Source organism: Uranotaenia lowii, chromosome 2, assembly GCF_029784155.1.
Source record: "Uranotaenia lowii strain MFRU-FL chromosome 2, ASM2978415v1, whole genome shotgun sequence".
NCBI classification, from domain to species: domain Eukaryota; kingdom Metazoa; phylum Arthropoda; class Insecta; order Diptera; family Culicidae; genus Uranotaenia; species Uranotaenia lowii.
The window spans coordinates 375,396,315-375,420,428 of record NC_073692.1 but is presented as its reverse complement, the minus strand read 5'-3'; the positions used below and the strand labels follow the sequence as shown (position 1 = coordinate 375,420,428).

Sequence of the window (24,114 nt, the reverse complement as noted above, 5' to 3'; positions counted from 1 at the left end):
CTCGCGAGCGCACTAACGGCGATTCAACAACTTTTTTTTCGTTCGTTCGCTCGTTAATGGATTCTCAACAAGAATGAGAGAGACATGAAAGCTTCCTCGGATTGCCGGTTTGCCGGCTCTAATCAATTCGGTCCCGCGCGCGATCTTTCAGCCGGAATCACACAATGAGAGTGGATAAAATTGAATTAAAACCTACTTGACAGCTTTTCCATTACCGATGAAGCTGCCGCTGTTTACTGCTGCTGCTTAATATTGCTGAAGGAGGGAGTTGTCGACATTCTTTCTTGTGTTCACTTCGGCTCTCCGGCTCCTGTGCGAAATAATTCCTGTTTGATTTTCATCCCCCCTTTCCCGGAAATGTTGGCTCACGTTGGGCGCGAGAAAAGTCCTAAATTATGAAACTCACGAGCACCCTCGAGCGATTTTCGCTGTCTGTCCGGTCCACGAGCAATGCATAGTTAGATCCGAAATCATCCCCCCTTACCGGACCCTAGAAGCAGGGGAAAAAGTTCGGACCGACCTCGAACAAGAACTAACTACTACAAGAAGCATTCAATCGCGCCACTTGCCAGTTAACAAGCGAAAAGCTGCTGCCACCCCATCCTGGAGGATCCTGGCAAACGGCAAAAGCAATTTCCAAACATCTTCCAGGAATAATTCATTACAAACGCCCTCCCCACCATCGGGTACTTCCGGCTGACTGCCAGCGGATATAGAATAGAGAAACGGGAAAAGGAACAACCAGAAGCGAGAGCGAGTAGGGAAGGTTTTCACGTACTCTTAGAGAAGAAATATGCTTGTCGAAATTGCTCCAATACCCCCGATGGGGGGAAGACGCTTTTAGGAAAAAAAAATGGTGAGGTGGCTCCAGCAGAAAATAAGTGGAACGAATTTGCAACTTTACTTTATTAGATGAATCTACCGCTGCCACGATCGTCGTTTTTCAAGTTCCAAAAGGAAAGAGGAAGCAGAAGCAGACAAGTGACCAGTTTGGATAGATTTTATTTTTCACATTTATTTTCATTTTTTTTTTCTTCTTTCGTGTAGCTCTCCTGGCTCACAACAAGTGTTATCGGTCTAAATAAACGGTGGTTTTGCTCTATTTGGCACCTCTCTGAAGAGGAACCTTTGGGATGTTTTCTTTTTACTTTTTCTAAAAAAAAACTGCGCAGCAATTCGATAAATGTCACCAGAGAGGGCTGGTTTGAACTTTGAGGTTCTTGGAATTGAAAGGAAAGTTTAATGATTGCTGCAGAAACTTGATGATTTCTTTTGAAGCCTTGGAGACTTGGCCGAAATAAGTTTGTCCTGGAATATTAAAATTTGTATGCTTAATGATGTTTACGAGGGAATTTGTCCGATTTTACGGAATTCTTCAAAGGCTATGTATCTTGGTTTACCTTCTGTAAAATTTTGCTTCCACTCAAATCATTCTCCAGTTTTGGCATATTTTATTTCAAACTTGATTTGTTTTCAATTAAAAATCTAGAAATTCTTAAATTCTTGTTTCCGATTCTGCTAGAACTAACCATTTCAAAGTAATCTTAGGTAGATGTTTTCTGCAGATCGAGGAACTCATCAATGCAAACTATGTAGGAAAATGTGATTTTATCAAGCTCGATACATCTTACAAAATCAGTATTTGATCTCAAATATGATAAGACTCATCCAGAATCATTCTGATACGAACTTATTAAGACTTTATATTATTTTATGTCATTTTCCTACTTAATATAACTTCCGTTAAAATCTAGAATAATATCCTAGGCATTGGTCATTTTTCACAATGTTGTCTGATATTTTTCAAATTTTTATTATGGAACAGTTTCAATTCAAGGTAGTGAGTAAAAATTAAAAAAATAGTTTATCAATATTTGTTTCAAAAGGATTTCAGTTTTCTAATAGGATGAAAAAAATCATTTTTAGACATATGTTTGGAAAAATTTAGGTTCTAAATATTTAAAGAAAAATTGGATCACAAAAATTAATTTCATCTCCGAAATCATACTCTGAGCTCACATTCCAAGCCAGAAACCAGAATTTATGCTCAGAGTTCAAAATCATAAATCCAATCAAGTATTAAAAATAAGGTCTTAGGAGCCTTTTAAATATTATGTAACGCACTTTTCGAACATTTTCGATTGGGCTAAGTAATGGTGTGTTGCAAAACCTGAATGTTGTTAGCGGCAAACCACTTCATGACCTTTTTTCCATAATGGCAGGATGCAAAATCCGGTCAAAACAGCACAGACAAGTAATATTTCAACAGGAAAGGCAGCAAACGCTTTTGAAGACATTCTTTAACGTAAATTTCCTGATTGACGGTTCCGGTTGCAACAAAAATGTCGCTTTTCAGGCCACAGATACAGACCGCTTGCCAAACGAGATATATAACTTTCATAGTTTAATAGGAAAAATCAGGGATGAGCAACGCGTGGCCCTCAAGGCCCCGTGTTGCCCACCAAACCTTTTTTCCATTTTTTTTTTTGTTTAACCATTTTTTTTCCATAGATTGAAAATTGTCATAAAATACTAGTCCATACTAAACGTACTAAATAAATCTGTAAGTAACTTGATCAAATATGCATTAACCCCACAGTAATTCAGATGACTATTTTTTTGGCGCTAAGGCATTTATGCGATAAATATTGGTAAAACACAATATTGGATTTTTTTAATTCAAATAACAGTTTTTCCTGTTATTCAACTATAACTTTTAAACTTTAAAAACACATGAAAGCGGCCCGAAAGAACAAACCAAAAACGGAAGGCTACAGATGCTCACAGGCATTTCTAAGTAGGGTTAGTGCTCCGACTTTGGACATTGAGCCTATTTTGGTTTTAAAATGTCGAAAAACGGAAATAGCTCATTTCGTTTGCATAGATTGAGGACACTTCTAGATATGCAAATAATGAACTCCTATTCAATCTCTTTTACCGCTTTTTTCCATGAAAAGTAATTTATATTAAATTTTCAACGTTTTTTTTTTAAATATCTTTAGTGGTAAAACAGACAGCTTAATTAGTAAGAAGCATGTTTTAAAATCAAAAAGGATAAAGTATAAATGAAGTAGTTGACCTGGCCGAACCTATGTTTGAAGGAAAACTACCATTCCTGTAATGAATATGAACTACCTATTTTTCAAAAAAAAAAAAAACAGAAAATCATTGGAAAACCCGAAAAATAGGTAAAGGGTAAAATAAAATTGACACTTTCGACCGTGGTGTTTCGTTTTTAGACCGGACATCAGTGTTTAAAAAATAACTAATCAAGATGTAAATTTCAATAAGGGCATATTTATGAACATATATTGAGTGTTTCCAATATTTTTGGCAGCTTTACTGCCGTTTCAAGCAAAACTGTCCCATGTGACTTTTGGGTCATTTTCACTTTTTTGCTGGAAACGGTCTCTTTTAGTGTTAACTTTCGAATAAATACACAAGAAAGTACATATACTTTGTACCGAACTTCTATGCGAAATGATGAAGATGGTTGTCTCTATGTTGATAGTTCTACGCAAGAATGTCACACTAGGGATACAATTCTATCAAAAATGCAAATTTTATCAAAAAAATTACTTAATATGAGTTCAAACTGTTGAATTTAATGTTATTCCCCAAATAAAACTCTAAAAAAGAGGGTGGGTGATGAGCGAGGAACCTTGAGTGATTTATTCAGAGAAATTTTCACCAACATTTTTCGGTAGGCACTTCTTACAGAATCGAGACTCAACTTAACATTTTTGTACACAAAGAAGAAAGTAATTATCAAACGACGGTTTAACTTGATTTTTCGGGAAAAATAGAAACTATGCGAGATTTTCAAATGATAGAACAAGTGTGGCCGTGAGACAAATTTTCGTAGAACTAGCATCGATATGCGGTCTGTCTGATTCTACGCAAAAGTGTCACACAAAGCATTTTTGGCAGTTATTTTCCGTTTGTTGTAGGAAATGTAATTTTTTTGGCAGAAAATATTGTACAATGAATAACTTGAACTGTTCACTTCGAAAAAACTGTCGGTGAATTCTTAGTTCAAGTGATATATTGGAAAAATAGCTGAAATTTCAATCCTGATTTGGACAATTTTGATTGGAAGGGCAGTTTAGGCAAGTAAGCTACAAGTAAACTAAAAAAAACCTTCAAAACTATTTGCTGCTGAGAAATGTGCTGATGAGGAAAAGTTTGAGATATTAATAACATGAATTAAGGTGTTTATTTGAATCGTTTAAAACCATAATATTAGTTCATGATATTTTTTTTATTCAAAAAAAAAAACATCTTATTAAGTTTTAGATGTTTTTTCGAGTAATTGAACTTTTTACTGGCATTTTAGATATAGGTCCAATATAGAGTAGGGAAGAGTGGGGTATCGTAGGCCATGGGGAAACGTGGGCCACTTTTAATTTCTCAGATATGTGTTGAGATAAAAATCTCAAACCAACTGTCATCGTCGTCGCTTTGCGTGAGCATATATTTCTATATGTTGTTGACTGAAATACGCATCATATGCATCTTTTATTTATCAAGCAAAAAAAAGTTAATTAAAAAAACACCCGCTAATTTCATCGATGGGGAACCTAAAATGCATAACAAAAATATGCTCATACGCTTATGATCTTAGTTTTGTCATGATCTTTCCCGTGGAGAAGGAATTTTTGATGAAACATCAATTAGTCACACAAACGCAACCAATTTGAAAAGCATAGCTTCTGGGGAATCGTGGGCCACACATCTTGAACCACCTATATTTTTATGTTTTTATACACATTCAGAATTTAAAATACGTTTTTCCTATCTGTAAAGTTTTCTTATGCCAAATGAAGAGCTATGAAAAATATTTTGTCCATCCTATATAAGTAATTTTGCCAAAACGTTCGCGAGCCAGGTTTTGGAATCTATGCGATCATACACAGTTATATTTTTTATTTCATCATCTGAAATTAACGAAATGAATTAGGAAATCTCAGTTTTGGGTCAACTTATAAACTTTGCATGATATTTGGTCAATTTGGATTTGGTGACCCACGATTCCCCACCATTTTTCAAAATCCAAAAAATCCAAACCATTAAGAAGAGTACTATTTTTTCTAGAATATTTAGGGTTTTTATCGACATGATCGACATGGGATTCTTATAAACACGAATCATAATCAAAACCATCGTCTGAATTCTGAGTTCCTGACAAATCAATTGCTGTGGTATGACTAAAGAAGTGTTGTTGCGGCATCGGTTTAGAAAATCCAGCGTCGCAATTAGCTGTCAATCGGACTTTTCGATCGAGACTATTTTGTCCAGTAGTGAAAACCCTCAAACGGTAGATACTTGTCGAAGTAAGTATTACTTGAAAAGGATAAATATTGTAACTCATTAGGATTCTAACCATAAATAGGTCCCGTGAACGGGAATCCACTTTTCGGAGATTTCGGTTTATTCTTATTGCAAGACACAGCTGAAACGGTGAGTTGTTTTTATGATCGAAATGATTTTATTGTAAAAGTTGTTGTTTATAACAAATCAGGTCCGGGTGTTCCGGGTATTAGGATTGAGGTTAGGCGATCAGGAGTTAAGTTTCGGGAGAGTCGACTAAATGTAAGTTAGAACTTTTGCCATGTCACTTCCAAACCCTAATTCTAACCTTTTATTATAGTCTTGAAGTTTTTTTATCACATCTACAAATAAACTGTCAGAACTCGACATTCCACCCGTTTTTTCCTGACTTGCCTGCGCCAACAAGTGTCGAACGAATATTTTCAGAAATTTCATAGAGAAATCATGCTAAAGATTGATAAATTGCGTAATTTTAATTGAGTATCAAAAATCCACGTCATTTTAGTATAATTAGCCTAAGAAATCCTATCACAGTGTGTTATCTAAATTTAAATTTAGAAAATACATAAAGTCTGTAAAATTTATCAAGAATGTGTTTACTGTAATTTTTCGTGAAATTTATTTCAAAATATGTAAAGACATGAATTTTTCTGAGATCTCAACAATCTTGTTCAAAATCTCAATGCAAGCATCTTATACGGAACTCCCAATTAAAAAACAGTTTTTCACCGTTTGTAAGAAAAATCCGGGCTTCGAGGACGAAAGTTTACCCGGGATTCTAGAAATCAAGATTAAAAACCGGAATTGGACGAAACTTGCTTTAACCCATTCGAGACGGATTGCACACCGTGTGTGCAATGACTTCCCGAGGCTATAAGGCCGATTGCACACCGTGTGTGCAATGGAAGTAGTTTTACCTTTTTCATGATTTTGAATAAACCTGTGGACCAATTTTCATGGTTTTTGAACCAATAGAATGTTAAAAGCATAGATAATCGTAATTTGGCATTGGTTTCACTGTGTATGAAAATGTCTTCAAAATATCTGAGGTTGAAAATGACTTATAAAATTAGGTAGCGCATACAGAGTTTCGTTTCGTCGATTCAGACCGCAGGTCATTTGCAGGTTATTTGTGCTGTTTTTCTGGAAGTGTGCGTCGGTGATTGTTAAGGTTATGGTGAGGGGAGAATAACTGAAATGTATACTTTTATTTATTTATTTATTCCGCCAAACAGTGTAGGCTACATATATATAATAACTTAAACCTAGAGATTACAATGTTCAAATAAGCTTAATAATAATAATTTTTCTTTACATTTACAAAGTCAGGTTCTTCGGTGCCTGTTACCGTAAAAACCTTTTTTCAGCTGCTGTTTTGACATAGTTAAGTCTATATTCTCATAATGTTTATTATAACTATACATTAAACAATTAACAGGACTATATTTTCCATAATCAGTTCGAGTAGAGGTTATAATGAAAAGATTTCTTGTTCTTAAATGACGGCAAGGACAATAAAAGTTTAATTGATTTAGTAGATAAGCAGACTGAACGCGCTGATTAATTATGTCGTTTACAAAACAGATTGCAGCAAACTCTCTTCTTACACTTAATGTTTCCATGTTTATAAGCAGGCAACGTGATTCATAGCTAGGTAATTGGTTCTGAGACCATCCTAAATTTCGTAAAGCGAATAGAACAAATTGTTTCTGGACTGATTCCAAACGGTTTTTATGTAAAATTTGAAAAGGCGACCACACAACGCTACAATACTCAAGAATAGATCTAACATAAGCTGTGTACAATGTTTTTATTGTGTATGGGTCTTTAAAATTATAACTGAAACGTTTTATAAATGCTAACATACCGTTTGATTTCTGGATTATTGAGTTATAGTGATCTACAAAGGTAAGTTTTGAGTCCAATATAACTCCAAGGTCTCTAATCTTGTTGACTCTCTCGACAGGATCATCTCCCAATTTGACAATTTCATATGACTGACATTTTCTTCTGGTAAATACAATATTTGAACATTTTGCCACGTTAAGTTTGAGCAGACTTTTAATGCACCATTTGTTAAATACATTAACTTCGTTTTGAAAGATTCTAAAGTCTTCTTCGCTATTCACTTTCATATAAAGTTTCATATCATCAGCATAAATTAGCACATTTGACTGCTTGAGAAGACAAGTTATATCATTTACGTATAAAATAAATAATAAGGGGCCGAGATGGGAGCCTTGAGGCACACCAGAAGTAACGGAGATACTTTTTGAAAGTGAACCATTAAATCTAACAACTTGTGAGCGGTTCGTTAAATAGGACCTTATCCATTTCAGTAGGTGTGAACTGAAACCCTGTTTATTTAATTTAAAAATTAACATGGGGATGTCAATTCTGTCAAAAGCTTTACTGAAGTCCGTGTATAAAGCCTGTACAGAATTACCGCGATCCATACAGCTAATATTATAGGTAACAAACTCGAGTAAATTAGTGGCTGTAGATCTTCCTTTAACAAATCCATGTTGCTTTTCAGTAATGAGTGTTTTAATTTGGTTATATATTTTTGCATTCACTATAGCTTCGAAAAGTTTTGGTATGCACGATAAAATGGCTATGCCCCTGTAATTGTTTATGTCAGATTTTTTTCCTGACTTGAATATGGGTACAAGAAATGATTCTTTCCATACTTGAGGAAAAACACCTGATTTCAATGAAGAGTTAAATAGAAGAAACAATGGCATACTCAGTTCATTTACTAGATTTTTTAAAAGAAGTGGAGGAATTCCATCAGGCCCGGGCCCTTTAGTGCTGTCTAAGGAAGAAATGGTTTTACATATTTCTTCAAAGGAAATTGATTCTACTACAGTAAGTACCGTTGAATCAGAGAGATAACTAAAAAACGAGGTATCACGATCTTGCTCGGAAAAACTAGTGTAAACATTTTGGAAAAAGTCGGCGAATAGATTACAAATTTCGTCGGAATTTTGACCTTCTATGCTGCCAAAGTGCATGCGAGATGGAAAACTATTATTTTTTAATTTTGTATTGACATATCTAAAAAAGTTTCTTGGGTTCGATTTTATGTTTTGCTCAATTTTTATATTATAGTCTTGGAAAGAAGTATTTAAGCGTATTGCTAGTCGATTACTGGCTTCTTGGTGTTCTAACTTAGTGACTAATGATGGATTCTTTTTCCAGTTTTTATGTGCCTTCTGCTTTTTATTTCTTAAATGCACAAGCTCTTTCGTGAACCATGGCGGATTTTTGTTATTATTTGTTCGTCGCTTTAATTTTGTTGGAACGTATTCATTGAGAATATTACCAAGAATTTTGTAAAAAATCTCCACTTGATTGTCTGTTGAGTTTTCAGCTCGGAATATTGTTTGCCAATCAACAACTTGTAATTTTGTTTTAATCATATTATAGTTAGCATGAAAAAAGTCAAACGTCTCTATAAACTCGTAATCATCTGGTAAACGTTTTTGATCAGGACATATGATTGAGAATTCGATAGCAGTGTGGAAGACCTCGTTTTTCCAAATTGGATCTGAAGCTTCTACAACACAAAAATCATCAGTCAAATTGGAAAATAATAAGTCCAGATATCGACTACAGGCATTTTTTACATGATTTATTTGATTAAGACACAAAGAAGCCAGATTATCAAAAAGAATTTGCAGTGTTTCATTATCACCACAGATCGGCAAGATACGCATCTAAGATCTGGTGTATAGCCTTTTTGTGAACTTCGTATTGTTAAGTCTTATTTTCAAATTATCAAGCTTTAGAGCGTGCTGTTGGGTTCTCCAGCCCTTGACGGAATAATTTTAGTAAATTCCACTTCCACCCAGGTGAAATCTGTATCTTATAGTTAAAAACATTATTTACGGTAGCTATTCAACATAACGTATGATTGAATAAAATAAACAATTGGTGACTTTTAAACAATTTATCTAAAAAAAACAAATGAAACAAACTTCAGCTCTATGGTAATTGCTAATAATATCATCATCATGGATTTTTTTCATGGAATGTATTCAAACAATCATAACATGATTTTTTGTAACTTCTTGTTTTGTATTGTATAGAAATTTTAGAAATTTTAACGTTCCGTTCGATGTGCCTTCATGAAATGTTTGGCAAATCACCCTCCTTTCAAGGTTCTATTCAGTAGAATATACCCAAGATTATGTGACGATCGTAAGATTTGTCAATGTATATTTTTTTTAAAATAAAGATCTAAATAATTATAAGAGTTTGTTAGCCGGACTTAAATAGTTGAACAACTTAAATAGTTATCAGATAGAAAACATCAATAGGAAGACACAAGAAAAGTTGGGTTAAAACCGACAAAGTTTAAATCGTGCTCATGAATCACAAAAGTAAACACATTTTGGATAAAGTTTAAAAAAAATATTAAAATTCTATCGACTGGATGGGTACTGAATAAATTGTTTTTCGGCGATTTCAGTCACGAAAAAATCATAAAAACGTCGGATGAAGAAATAAAAATCGTTTTATGATTTTTTCGTGACTGAAATCGCCGAAAAACAATTTATTCGTTTAATAAAAATTTATTGTTGGTTTAAACCACACTACATAATATTGTTTGCTTAATATTCTTTCCTTTATAACCGAACAAAAATTAAACGAATGATGAACATGTTAAAAATGGTGTATTTTTATTTTTCTACCCAATGCACACCGTGTGTGCAATGCTGCTCCTCGAAATAATTTTATTTCGAGGAGCGGACTGCACACACGGTGTGCAATGGTCATTTTTTGTGAATTTACGATTAAATTTTGGAAATTTCATTGAATTCCTGTTTTTCAGATAAAAATTGATCGAATCAAAGTATAAAAATTTTTCGCTCCTGGGGGACGCGTTCGAAAAAAGTCGCCGTCTCGAATGGGTTAAAATCTGTGAATTTGCGGATTCTTCTGTAATTTCGACAACTTTGCCCAAAATATTAACATGAATGTTTTAATTTGCAGATTTTTCAAAAAATAGCTGTGAATTGCTTTCAACAACTCATTCATAGAATTAAGTTTATGATAATTTTCAATACCTCACGAATCACGATGAAATTTATTTAAATTTTAAAATCATACGAGCATGAAGCTTAGTTGATAAAGCACTTGTTTCTCAAACCGATTTTTCGAACTCAAGTTTTAACATCAAAACTCAATTGAATTGGATAGGTTATTAATATCAGACTACCAATTTAATTGTCATTTATAAAAAAATCTCAAAGATACTTAAGAATAGCAGGGCCGGATTAAGCCATCAGGAGGCCCGGGGAATTTTTTCACGGTGGCCCTCATGAATCTATTTTTTTTTTCAACATGTCACCCAGGAAGTAAATATAATTTTTGAAGTTCGCTTAATCGTCTTCAAATAACCATTATGTCTGCGTAGAAGGTGGTTTCTAATATCTTCAACAAAAATTGTTATAATATCACGTATAAAAGTATAGATAGATATGAAAATGTTTTTATTTCATCATCAATCTCTTGGTAAGTGCTTCTTCATCGAAAGCAGAATTAATATTTACCTCGTCACAGTTAGGAAGTAACATCCAGATTTCAAAATAATAATCCAAAATTAATAAAATAAAATAAAAGAATTAAATTTAAATTCCATGAAGATAAAGATACAAGAGTTCAAAAGTAATATTCAAAACCTAAAGATTTAACTTAGAACCACAATTTAGTGTTTGAAATTAACATTATTATATTAAATCACGATTTGGGAAACAAATTAGAATCGAAATTCAATACAACATTGAGAATCAAAGTTACACTCAGTGGCGCAGCAGAAATTGCAAAATTTAAAATTCATAATCTAAATGTCCAACCTTTTAAACACAAAAAATAATCGATTTCATGTAATGTGATATAATTTTTAAAACAATATTAAATTGAAAATTGGATTTTCAACAGATCGAACATGTAAATCAAAACCTTTGTAACATTGTTCTTCAAAAATTGTAAAAGTTTCATTTGAAAACATGAAATCCAAAAGTAGGTTTGAAATTATCCATAAACCTGAAGAAACAACACAAGACTTGAAAATCTCAATAAATTTATTTCTATTGTCAAATCTGAAACATAAAAATATTCAATGAAGTTCGCATCCAACTATGATAGGGTTACCATATCCTCCAACGTCGAAAAGTGTACATTGAGTTCAAATTTCAAAATATTTAGGAGAAACGAGAAAAACCAGAATGATTCTTGAAATACACATACCACCATTTATTTCCTTGTAATTTATGAATAAAAAAGCAAAGGTCCTATTTTTTTTAATTATTTGAAGGAAGTATTTGATTTTATGCTAAGAAAACATACTTGTCAAACATGATGAAGTACTTCATACCAAAAAAGTTATTTTTACAGTATGTTTCCTTGTAACAAGAACATTATTTTCGATTCATTCGATTTTGATTTGTGGACGCAAATCATGCAATTTGCTATTTTTGGGTGAAGATTGCTTATTCAAAGGCGCTGATTGCCATCACAGTTTTTCACGAATTCTGGTAGAGGCATTTCAAACTGGATGTATAAGTAAGCTGACGGATTTTACAAAAGTATTTTCACAGAGTAAACATGTCTCAACGAGAATTCCCCTAATAAATCGATTCGTGATTCCATCGATGGGTTGCGATCGTTTGGAGAATTCAACAAAAATGACAAAACTGAATGCATTAAAAGTTGTATTTATGCTCGGAGTTCTTGTAGATATAAGCACACAAACCCCATTAATTGGAAAAGTTCGTTTTTCTAATAAAATTTATTTTGTAGAAAAAGAGTACATTCCGCCAATTTCAATAGTGAATGAATAGCTAATATTAGATTCGAACAGTTCATACTCATACTTTCGTATGTTTATAAAAAAAAAGCTTGCCAGATTGTCCGGTTTTACACGGACTTTCCCGGGATACAAAATTTGGAAAAGGTTCGATCCGACCTGGATCCCCGGATTTCTTTGAAAATTGTCTGGATTTTACCAGATTTGTTTACTTTACTTGCAAAATCTAAAAACAAACTCAAATTGAATAAGAATTCTTATAATTTTTGAAGCTAGGTTTTCCACTCAAAATAAGGAAGATCATGTTTAAGTTTCATAAAACACGCGATTAAAGAATATTTTAAAAGCAAACTCGTTACAAAACCCCGAATAGTTATTTTTGGTAGATTTTACTACCATTTTAGTCATTAAAAATCTGTTCTTATCCGTCAAGAGATACATAAACTAAAGTTCAAAGTCAGCTTGGTGAAAATATCAGCCTAAAAGGAGTATTTTTTTTAATCAAAAAATAGTATTATGTTAATTGTATGAAAAAAACTTGAAAAAGTAATTTTACAACATTTAGACGGAATCGATAAATAACCGGTGCTAATATTTTAGGAAAAGTAAATTGTTCAACTCAAGGTCAGTTTTCGGTGTTTGGTCAAATTCAACGTTCAAGCTATTTTTGCGTGCATGTAGTTTGGATTTTCAAGACACATTTAAATTTTTTTTTATAAGTAGTTCATCTTGCTTGGACACCATTTTGATAACTTGAGATCTAATGTCAAAATCCAAACAGAAGGATCATTCTTCACATACACCTTCAAAATGAGGGGTGTCCAAGTTTTTTAAATGAATGAATAAAAAATTCAGCAAAATAAGGTTGACCACTTATTTCGTTACTTATTTTTTAATATTTCGACTGATGAGCTCTCTAATGAGCTTAATATTAAATACCAAAAACTTCTACCCATACTCTCAATTTTGGCAACTCAAAACACAGTTTTTTTATGTGAATTCTAATATTTTAGTATTACATTATTTTACGTTCTTCTAAGATCAAAAAAATTGTAACCAACTTCTGTGCTTAATTGCAATAAAGAAAAAAGTGAATAATAAAACATCAGTTCTGTTAACATTACAAATTGACTTCATCAATTCATAGAAATTGTACTTAATTTAAGAAGAAAAAAAACTAAAAATAAAACCAAACCAAACTTTGAAATCAAAAACCTGTGGCTTGCTAGAAATGAACTGCTGTATATAAAGAAAAAAATCACGTCAAAAAGATTATTGATAACAGTTGAAGCTCTCAAGCAGAAAGCCACATGGTTTTTAAAATGTGTTACGATTGAAAAGTTACTTTCAGAATTATTTGAAAAAAAATGTTAGCAGTATTAAAGAAACATGCTTAGAAAGGATATTGGAGAACAACAAATCCTGCGCTTGATTTTAGATATTCTTGACTTTTGGCAACAAACAATTTAATTTTATCTCAAAGTTCTGAGGGATTTTTCATGGCCTATATTACATATCTTACTGATTTTCATAAGATACGGCTTATGAAGCGCCTTTTAGAGTGTAAAATTATTTATCATAGGTGTATTATGAACTCCTTTCAATTTTCGTACGAAGTTCTTATGAAAAATAGAAAAACAAAAACGGTATTGTGAGAAAAATATGAACACATTCATTCCATCAGTCATTTTTTAACCGACTTACGAAGTTGTAGAGTTATCAATTTTATTTTTCTTTCAGGGGTGAGCAATCTTTTGAACCAACCAAGTTTTAATTTGAAATCTTCTTGGCCGGCCGCACAAAGAAAAAGTTCAAAATTTTTAAATCGAAATTATAACAAATTTTAGCGTTTTTTTAAGATAAATGTTATTTATTTCAAATCATAAAGTGGAAACTTAAAAATCGTTTCTACAAATCAGCCGAAAATGATTGGGTACGTTACCAAATCAATTTCAGGATTTGTTGGGAAACATTGAATACTTTCAATTAACTTTTACTTCTTCACAAACATGTTAATATGATATTTAATGTTTAAATATAAAAAGAATTGTTTACCGTTGATTACAAGAAATACTCTTACTTTATTAAAAAAATCTCTGTTTTATCTTTGCACCCTTTTTTCAGTCATGTATTGATCGATTATTTTTACCATCGAAGCTAAACCTTTTCCAAATCATCATTCTCACCTAGAAAAACCAATTAGAATCTGGTTGGAACCTTTTCATGAGTAGGCATCGCTAAGAATTTGACCACTTAAATTCGGTTTTAACATAAATTTCTTGGTCCATCAGAACTCATCTGTCACATTGCCTAAACCCGGTTGCACAGATTGCGATCTTTGGAACTGATCATTATTAGTTATAACTTGGTGTCTACTAATCAGGCAACCATTTTTGCCTACCGGAAACGGATTTACTGCATAGTTAAGGAGTCTGCATCAAGTTATCCTCAATAACCAAAGACTTTTTACCATAGTTGAGATCAAGAGTTCCACTCCTATTCTTGGTTTGAACTTCGTAAGCATTCTAGAGTGGCTTTTCATACTTTTTTACCATTTTGGGCCAAAAACAATTCAGAAAAAACCAACAATTCGAGAGTTTTGAAGTCGATAATGAAGAATTTCAGAGGCGATTGTGCAAAATTATTTTTGCGTTGTCTTTTTGCATCTTTAATATCTCAAACACACGATAATTTAAAAATCGGGAAAATACGTAAGATAGTCCTTTTCATAACCAACATAACGCTGCTAAAATTTTGTATATCCGAGGTCAAGTAACGAAGCTATCAACGAAGTAAAGTGGCCGGATACTAAATGATCATAGCCTTATATACATTAATATTTTACGATAAATCGCTTCGATGTGTAAATTTTAATGAATTTCTTAAAATTTTCAAATGAATGCCACACAAAATCTAAAAAAAAAACCGGATTTTTTCTTTCTTTCATCTTTAGCAGAACCCATTTTCTCACTTCTTGCACAAGTTTTTTTTTCATTTTGCTTGAAATACCCTGCAGTTTTCCAGCAACTGCACTGCAGCAACAGCATCCGACTCATTAATGAGACGCCTCGAAGGAAATTGAATATTTTATTGGGGCGCACTTTCCCCATTCATCTTACTATACAATGGCACCCCCAGCAAGTGGGAGGTGAAGGTGCCGATGGCACTTGTCCCCCGAAACAAAGGCATTTCGATAAGCGGAAATGTACAACCACTTTACTACTTCCTGCATCTTGCGCTCCTGTCCACATATTCCTCAACCCACTTTTCGTTGAATAAGAGGGTTCCTAACCTGCAGCTGAGAACTGTTTAAGGTTGCAAATTGTTCAATGGAATTTCGTTACAAAACTTCGTTGTTTCGGCGCGCTTTTCTTTCGATTCGTCGGTCTTTTGGGGGAAAAGCTCTCGATTTGGAAATTGAGTTCATTACGAAATGGTGCCAATACTTTGTTGCTGCAGCACCGAATCGGAGGCGTTGCCAGGGAATGACCACCCGGAGCCACATCTCTCGAGGATTGAGAAATTGGATTCGATGCACATTCTTCACTGGGAGTTTGGGACTGCACCGAGAACTTAGTAGGATGCTCAGGCTGGTCAGCCACAATCGAACTGGAGGGAGAATCAGGGGGGAAGAATTTGAAAAATGGTCCAGTTGCTTGCATTTTCTGTCTGCACTCTAGCCTAATTCCCATTCCGGTCCGAGAAGCTCTGCAGCAGAGAAAATTGGCTTTTACCAGCTTCCCAGCCGGAGTTCATTGCTCATGGGAAGTGAGAAATTCTGAAAGGAAAGATTGGTGTAATAACCACAAGTCATTTTAAATTGATTGGATTAGAAATCGTCCGATGATCTCGAAATAATCCAGGGGTTTCTCGATTATTGATTAACTTAATCTGGTCTGCATATTCAAACCATTGAACATGTTAGTGTCGTTCTGTGAACTTTTAGGTTTATGAGGTTTTTAAGAAAAAAACTTTAAACTTTTTGATGTAGCAAATTTTTATCATACAAACTCTTCTCAAAACATGGCGACCGTGATAAATGGATTTCAGTTCCAATTTGGTTACAAGACTTCAAAAAGATCCCAATTGTACAATTTTGTGGGTACTTTTTCGACTGAATTTTGTTTCTAAACTTCAACCAAACTCAGTATCGAGCTTAAAGCACAATCCTGAAGAAACATGAGCCGGATCAAATTGGCTTTAGAAAGAGGTTTCTAGAAAGATCCCTGACTGCACTGAAGAAATCCTTTGATTTTCCAAATGGCTTCATTAGATAAGAAGGCAGGTCCGAACAATAAATCCGGGTCGCATGCTCGTCCCCTCCCCAGTTGAATGGCTCTGACTGTAGTGGTTGGTCCATGGTTTCCATGGTGCCGCCAGACGAGAGAGCCGAAAATTCTAGAAGAAAATTTATCTTCCAGTCTACCAGTCTACCCGTGCAGCAAACTTTTGCTCGTCGTCTTGCTTTTGTGTTTGCCACCCGGTCCGGTCAAACAGTCTTCCTAAAAAATGTACTTCAAAATTAGAAATTATCTGGAAGCTAACTACACAGACTTCTACAGCTCTTAACTAGAATGTTCTTTTTTGTGAGATTTCTGTGTTTTTTTTTTAAACTTGACTACGGCAGGTTTGAAAATCAAATTTTACCAAATAGCTTTAAACCCAACATAAAATTCAAACTCCTCACGGCTAATCATTTTTTAATGGAGATTATGCTACTTTGCATCTCCACTTTTGGGCTCACCATCAGAGAAGCACAAATTTTCGGAACACCTTCAACGAAGCGTATTATGGCAAAAATTATCCTCAAGATGGTGTCATAATTAATCATGCTGCCCTAAGGGGGAATCCATCGGTCGGTCGTTCGGTGGGGAGCTTCTGGTGAGGTGTTTCAGACTTTGGACACGGATTCATTTAGCAACGTGGTTCCGGTGCTTGTCCAGGGTACGTCACTGACAGCTGGTGCTTCTGTTGCCTCGCTAGAGCCATTCTTTATTTTCTCCGGTGGTATACGATGAACTAAACAAAATTGGAGGAAAAAGTTGTTTGCCGTTTCAACTGCTGTCGGAACCTATTTGCTCTAGATGGTTTTTTGTTTTATTTTCTTTCAGGTTTTTTTTATCGAGGTTAAATATTTGCGGTAGGAAAGCTCGTTTTTATTTCATTGCTCCTTCACCGTTTAGTGACCGGTAGGCTTAAGCTTAGTAACGATTTAATTTGTAAAAAACCCGATTTAATACACTTAACAGTGGATTAGAGCCTTTCTTACAGATCCAGAACATGTTTGTTTTTATAAATAATGAATTGAATGCGGTGTACAATTCTCATGATTAACCATTTTAGGCCACGATGTTTGCCAAAATCGTCCTTGTAAATGATTTTTGTTAAATGAAAATATCAAACGATAAATGATAAAAAGGACTTCTAAGACTCAATCAAAGCAATCGAAAGATTCCTTTTAATTCAACCACGGTAAATGAAACGTTCAGATACCGGAATTTCGATAGAAACTATCTTCTTCAGTAAACCTTTTCGAGTTCTATAAAATAACAAGAATTTTCATTACAATCAATAAAAACTTAAAGATAAACTCAGAGCTACGATTTATTTCGAATTAACTACTGAATGAAAAAGAAAATTTATATTGGTAAAAATAAGAAATCACTCATATTCATAGTCAATTAAAAGTTTTCATTTAAAAAAAAATTATAATAAACGAAGTCAAGTTACCTTTCCAGTAATGTTCCTAGCGCGTGTTTGGAAAAAAAAACGCAAAATCTCGAATAGGTTGAATAAAATTCAAAAATGGAAATGAACTTCAAAAACAAATTGCACGTTTAAATTTTCATTTCAATCATTTGCTTCATCGAAACAACATCCTAAAATGTTATTTATTTATAAGCAATCATTGTCCCTGACTACGAAACAAAAAATCGAAAGGCCAGTCTTTGAAGCCTTTTTTGTGTATATTACTGTCTTACTGCAATACATTATCATGAAAATATTTAAAAATAGTAAATGTACCTATAGACGAGCCTATCCAAAAGAATTCCCATAGTAATTGGAAGGATTTTTTTTTTCAAAAACAAAGAAAATTGTGTTAAAATATTGATTTTGTGTTATTATTGCTATTTTTATTTGATTTTATCTCAAACTCGCATCTTTACGCTTAACATTGGTTTTGATCAAAACAAAGAGAATTTTTAATTTATGAAATGAATTTGCGGCTTTATCGGTGAGGGTTAAAGAGTTGAAATGAAAGACGGATAGAAGAACAGAAGAAAATTCTAAGGTGGTGAAAAGAGCGAAGAGCATTTGAAATAGAAGCTTGACCACATGCTAAATTCTTTGTCCCGCATCATTTAACTGTATTGAAGAAGTAGTACCCAATAGAGAAGGCACTACATTTTTCGATACAGTTAATTATGGATGGTCCGTTCGGCACATGTGCACACTCACATGGCGGTCGAACCATCCATAATTAACTGTATCGAAAAATGTAGTGCCTTCTCTATTGGGTACTACTTCTTCAATACAGTTAATTGATGCGGGACAAAGAATTTAGCATGTGGTCAAGCTTCTATTTCAAATGCTCTTCGCTCTTTTCACCACCTTAGAATTTTCTTCTGTTCTTCTATCCGTCTTTCATTTCAACTCTTTAACCCTCACCGATAAAGCCGCAAATTCATTTCATAAAACAAATTCACGGTGATTTCTCCTCTTAAAATAATAGAATTTTTAATGATGAAAAGACATTTAGTATGTTTGTTCTTGCGTATAAGCTATAATTTTACTTAAGTTTTTATAATAAGATTAGTCAGCTTTTTGAAAAGCGATTGCAATAATTGATAAGGATTTTTTCTTACTTTACAAGTATCAATAAATAAATCTATATATATAAAAATGAATTTCTGTCTGTCTGTCTGTCTGTCTGTCTGTCTGTCTGTCTGTCTGTCTGTCTGTTCCCTATAGACTCGGAAACTACTGAACCGATTTACGTGAAACTTGGCAAGTTGGGGGTATTGGAGGCCGGGGAAGGTTCCTATTATGGTTTGAGACCCCTCCCTCTCTCATGAAGGGAGGGAGGGGCCTCTCAAACAAAAGACAATTTTTTGCATAACTCGAGCACCCATCAAGAAAATGGTATCAAAATTGGCATGGGGGTGTATTTGGGTACGAAGAATATTCCTATGAATATTAGGTACCCCTCTCTCCTCTCAGTGGGGTGATAGGAAGGGGGGAGGAGGGCTACCTTACAATTTTTCATTTAACTCGAAAACTAATCAAGATATTGGAACCAAATTTGGCACGGGAAGGTATTGGGATACGAAAAATATTTCAAGGATTATTTGAGTCCCCTCCCTCCCTGCAGTTGAAAGGGGGAGGGGCCTCTTTCATATTTTTTTTACTTAACTCAAAAACTAATAAAGCAAATGGAACCAAATTTGGCATGGGAAGGTATTTGGATACCAATAATATTTCAATGATTATTTGAGACCCCTCCCTCTTTTCAGTAGGGTAATATAAAGGGGGAGGGGCCCTCTTTTTAATTTTTTACATAACTCAAAAACTAATCAAGCAAACGGAACTAAATTTGGCATGGGAGGATGTTTGGGATGTTTTTATTGCATAACTCATGAACTACAACAACAAATGGAACCAAATTTTGCATGGAATGATATTTGGGTACGAGAAATGCTTCTAAGAATATTTCGTATCCCTCACAGCTTCAAAAAGGTGGATGAAAAGGGGGAGAAGAGGTCTCCCTTACAATTTTCAGTATAGCTGGAGAGCTGATCTAGCAAATTGAACCATATTTGGCATGTGAAGGTATTTGGATACGAGAAATGTTTCTATTATAAATTGAAGCGCCACCTTTTTTCAACGGAAAGATAAAAAGGGGGAAATGGGGCCTTCCATACAATTTTTTTTTTTCATAACTCGAGAATTAACAGAGCAAATGAAATAAAATTTGGTATCAAAAAGTGTTTGAGAACAAAAAATACTTTTATGAATATTATGTTCTCACCCCTCCATTCAATGGGGAGAACGGAAAGGGAATGGTACTTCCTTTCAAGTTTATGCATAACTCAAGAATTGACTACGCAAATAAAACCAAATTTTGCATGGGATGGTATTTTAATACGAGAAATTTGTATACGTCAAACAATTCCTTTCTTGCAGTGGGATGATAGAATTGGGAATTAAGGAAGGGAAGAGGAGAGAAATGAAAAAGACTTAACATGGAAAATCATTTTGGTATGATTCTATGATTATCTGACACACCATGCTCTATTCAGTGAGTAGGTACATGGGAGGAGGGAGGTTAGCCCAATACAATTTTGTTAGCATAAGTTCTCAATTTATGCTAACGAAGCCAACAAATGGAAACAATCATGGCATGGAAAGGTACTTGGTTACGAGATATGTTTCTTAGATTGTTATAGACCCTTTCGCTTTACAGTGTAGAGAGGAGAAAAAAGAAGGGGGTTCCATATAAATTTTGTTGTGAAGCTTAAAAACTTATCAACCAATTTAACAATATTTGATGCAAAAAACATTTTTTGGAATGAATTAAATGGGTATGATTATTAAAGATCACCCCCCATTCAGCAGGGGGAGAGGGAAGGACAGGGGGGGGGGGCTCTCTTATCAGTTTTCTAGCATTAATTCAGAATATATCAAGATTCTGGATTTATGCTAGAAAACTGATAAGAGAGCCCCCCCCCCCTGAAAAAAACCATTTTTTATCAGTTGGATTATTTGCATACGATTTATTTGAGACCCTCCTTTTTTAGGGCGAAGCTTAAAGAAACAGATAAAAATTATCAGATTTTTAACACAAATTTATGGATCAAATATAAGTTTAAGTTATTTTTGGATTGCCATCCGAAACTCCAGCTGCAGCTCTCAGTTTAAAGCGGTTGCTTATGAGTTATGTTATAATTTGACTTAAAATAAAGCCAACAAAACAGTAAAAATTTGAGTAAATTCTGAAAATATCAATCGATTTTGAAAGGTGTTGCAAAGCACACCGGGTCAGCTAGTAAATAAATAAATAAATAAATAAATAAATAAATAAATAAATAAATAAATAATTAAATAAATAACTAAATAAATAAATAAATAGTTAAATAAATAAATAAATAAATAAATAAATAAATAAATAAATAAAAGTAATTTCAAAAAATTCATCCAGAATCGAATCAATTGAAACATTTCTTTTTTGCTTCTTAGGTGTTTTAGTTGTCTTCAAATCTTGGTTTGATTTTTTGCTGTCATCCAGAGAGTTTTTAATAGTTCGAACGCTACGTTTCTTGGGTTTGCTCGCATCAATTTTCGTTTGATCAGTTTCTGGCCCAGTTCGAGTTTTATCTTCTTTTTTTTTTTTCAAAAGAAGGCTTTGTTTCAGATACTGACTTTTTCAAATAGCCACGTAGAGTGTTCATGTTGTGCATACACCTGAAATAAAATTAAGCTCTTGAAAAAAATTGTTAACATATAAAAATGAAATTGAATTGAACGCTTAAACATTGTAGTCGTGAAAACATTTGTTAAAGGAAACTAAGAACATTGCAACATATTTTATAAATAAAATTTGCAAAAAATAAGTTTTATGTGTTTTTGAACATTGCAAAAAAAATCTTTACTAAAGAAATATTTAAAATAAATGTGCAAGGAATTGGTCCATATATTAGAATCCGATTGCCTTTCAAATGTTGATCAATATTTTTTGAAACCAATGTGTACATCTACTGAAATCAAATTATTATTTGTTTATAAAAACCTATAATATAGATAAGAGAGCAACCGATAAGCTATCCGTTCCAAACAATGATGATGAAACGAATCAAAATATTTGTCAAAACAAATTCAAAGAATAAACATATTGGTTGTTGTTAAAGAATAACAGCACTCATGATCTCATATTGCAATTCGAAGTGAGCAAGTAGTATCATTGATGTCCTGGTAATAAGTTGTTTCGAAACTTAACTAAAATAGATGTCCTCTGAATGATCCCTTTGGAACTGGGGAAGAATTTGGTTCATTAATATTGGTTATATCAATAAAATTCTTCAGCAGACTTAATGTAAAACAATAAATATAAGAACCACTATAAGCAATCAATGTCGGAAATAAAAAATCCTTGTAAACTGACAGAACAAATGCTGTTAATATTTGGAACATTACTTTTAACTTAGTTATAAAAAACGACGTAATGTAGTAGGTTAATGTTATGCAAAGAAAGTGCATATGTATTTGATTTTAATTTACACATGGTTCATACCTCTTCTTTTTTTCTGTCTTACAGTCTGTTTATCGATATAAGCTCAAATTGGTCGAAAACGATCGGCTCGACAAACACTTTCGTAGTGACCATATTCTTTACATTTCAAACACTGTTCTTTGATGGCAGGACATTGCTTGTTCCGATGATTCATGAAATTACATCTGGAACAACGACTACGTCTTCCGGAGTTGGGATTATCCCTGGAATAGCTTTGAGATGACATAGTTTTAGCAGTCGAACTTCTCTGAAACAGGCTTCTTCGTTTCAATCGAGAAACTTCCTTGGATATTGGTTTTCGGCTCACTGCAAACGCACTTCCAGAAGGACCTGCATCGAGGTTAACTGCTTCTTCACGCGTTGCGGCTTGAACGACAACATTGATGTCGTATCCGCAAATCCGCGCCATACGCGCTACTTCCCTATTCGTCATCCCTTTGAGCAATTGTATTCGAACAAATTTCTGCTGATCCTCAAGATTGTAACCGCACAAACGTACTTTCTCGACAAGTCTCGAGTAAAAAGTCACCATCGATTCTTTCCTACCTTGACGCATAACTTGAAACGCCTCATGCGCAGCTGTCGTGTCGGTCATTGAAAGCAAGTGACGCTCAATGTTTTTGACGAAATCATTGTAACAAGATAAAGTCGTCAAGTCCGGCATAAGGTTGAAAGCGTTAACTATGTTTTGCAGTTGCTCACTGAGCGAAATATATAAAAGCTGTGCACGTTGTGTAGGGTCATGCGCATTACCAAGAGATGCGGCCATAGTAAAATTTTTGATAAAACGACACCAGGACTCCCACATTTTGTTAGCAGGTATATTTTCTGGAAAACGCTTAACTTGGTCCCAACGGATAAGTGAAGGCACGGTTGATGCATTTACGAGGGTCTGTTGCTGTATCTCAGTCTGATGAAATTCGCTGGGTTGGTTCGGAGGCAATCGGCTTTTTTCCAGTGCAACATTTCGATTTGACGTTGTATGCTGTTGTCCATAGCGATAGGCATCAACAAGGTCAAATAGCAATTTTCCAAATCGATCCATGGAGTTGTGAGAAGCCTGACGTGTTCGGTTTGAAAGTGTTTCCAAAGATGCTGTTCCACCAATCGATGATACATGCCTATCAGATTTCCCATGCTCTGAGTTGGTCTGAATACTCGGATCCTGATTCTCAATTTCAACTGTTTCCAACACACTATTCAAAAAGAAAGATTCACCATCGCTGGAACATTGAGAATCAACTCGTGTTCTGCCGAATATAATTGCATATGATTATAAGAACAACAACTTATTTAAACTTTACTTACAACATGCGACTACCGGATTCGCTACCTGTCTCTGATATCATGTCAAACCTGGTGGTCGACATTAGTTCTTCAACATCGTTTTCAGAGGAAGAACTGAATCTAAGGGCACGGACATACTTTCCAGGGCTTGTCATGTTGTAGAATTTTTGGAAAAGTCAAGAGCTAGAAGTAAAAAATTCAATGCCTTTGTGAGTATTTTTATTTTATACCTTACTGAGAAGTAAGGGCTAACTATTTCATAGTTGCATAAGTATTTACACACTGTAACCTTAAATTGAAATCGCGAATTTAATTTTCAAATCTAAAATCTGAATTAACGTTTTAAGTTTGAACAGATGATAATTACTATGAAAATTTATTTTTCAAACTATTT

The 24,114-nt window shown here is 34.0% G+C and overlaps 1 protein-coding gene across 1 annotated transcript in view; it reads right to left on the bottom strand.

Moving 5' to 3' along the window:
* The window catches only part of LOC129743200 (low-density lipoprotein receptor-related protein 1), a 108,760-nt gene extending 84,885 nt beyond the window's left edge, over positions 1-23,875 (bottom strand). Inside the window, exons 1-2 of the mRNA XM_055735175.1 lie at positions 23,742-23,875; positions 22,596-23,683 (exon numbers count right to left, since the gene is read on the bottom strand). Coding sequence (XP_055591150.1) covers positions 22,596-23,683; positions 23,742-23,875 — 1,222 coding nt within the window. The remainder of the gene's footprint in view (positions 1-22,595; positions 23,684-23,741) is intronic.
* Positions 23,876-24,114: the final 239 nt, after the last annotated feature.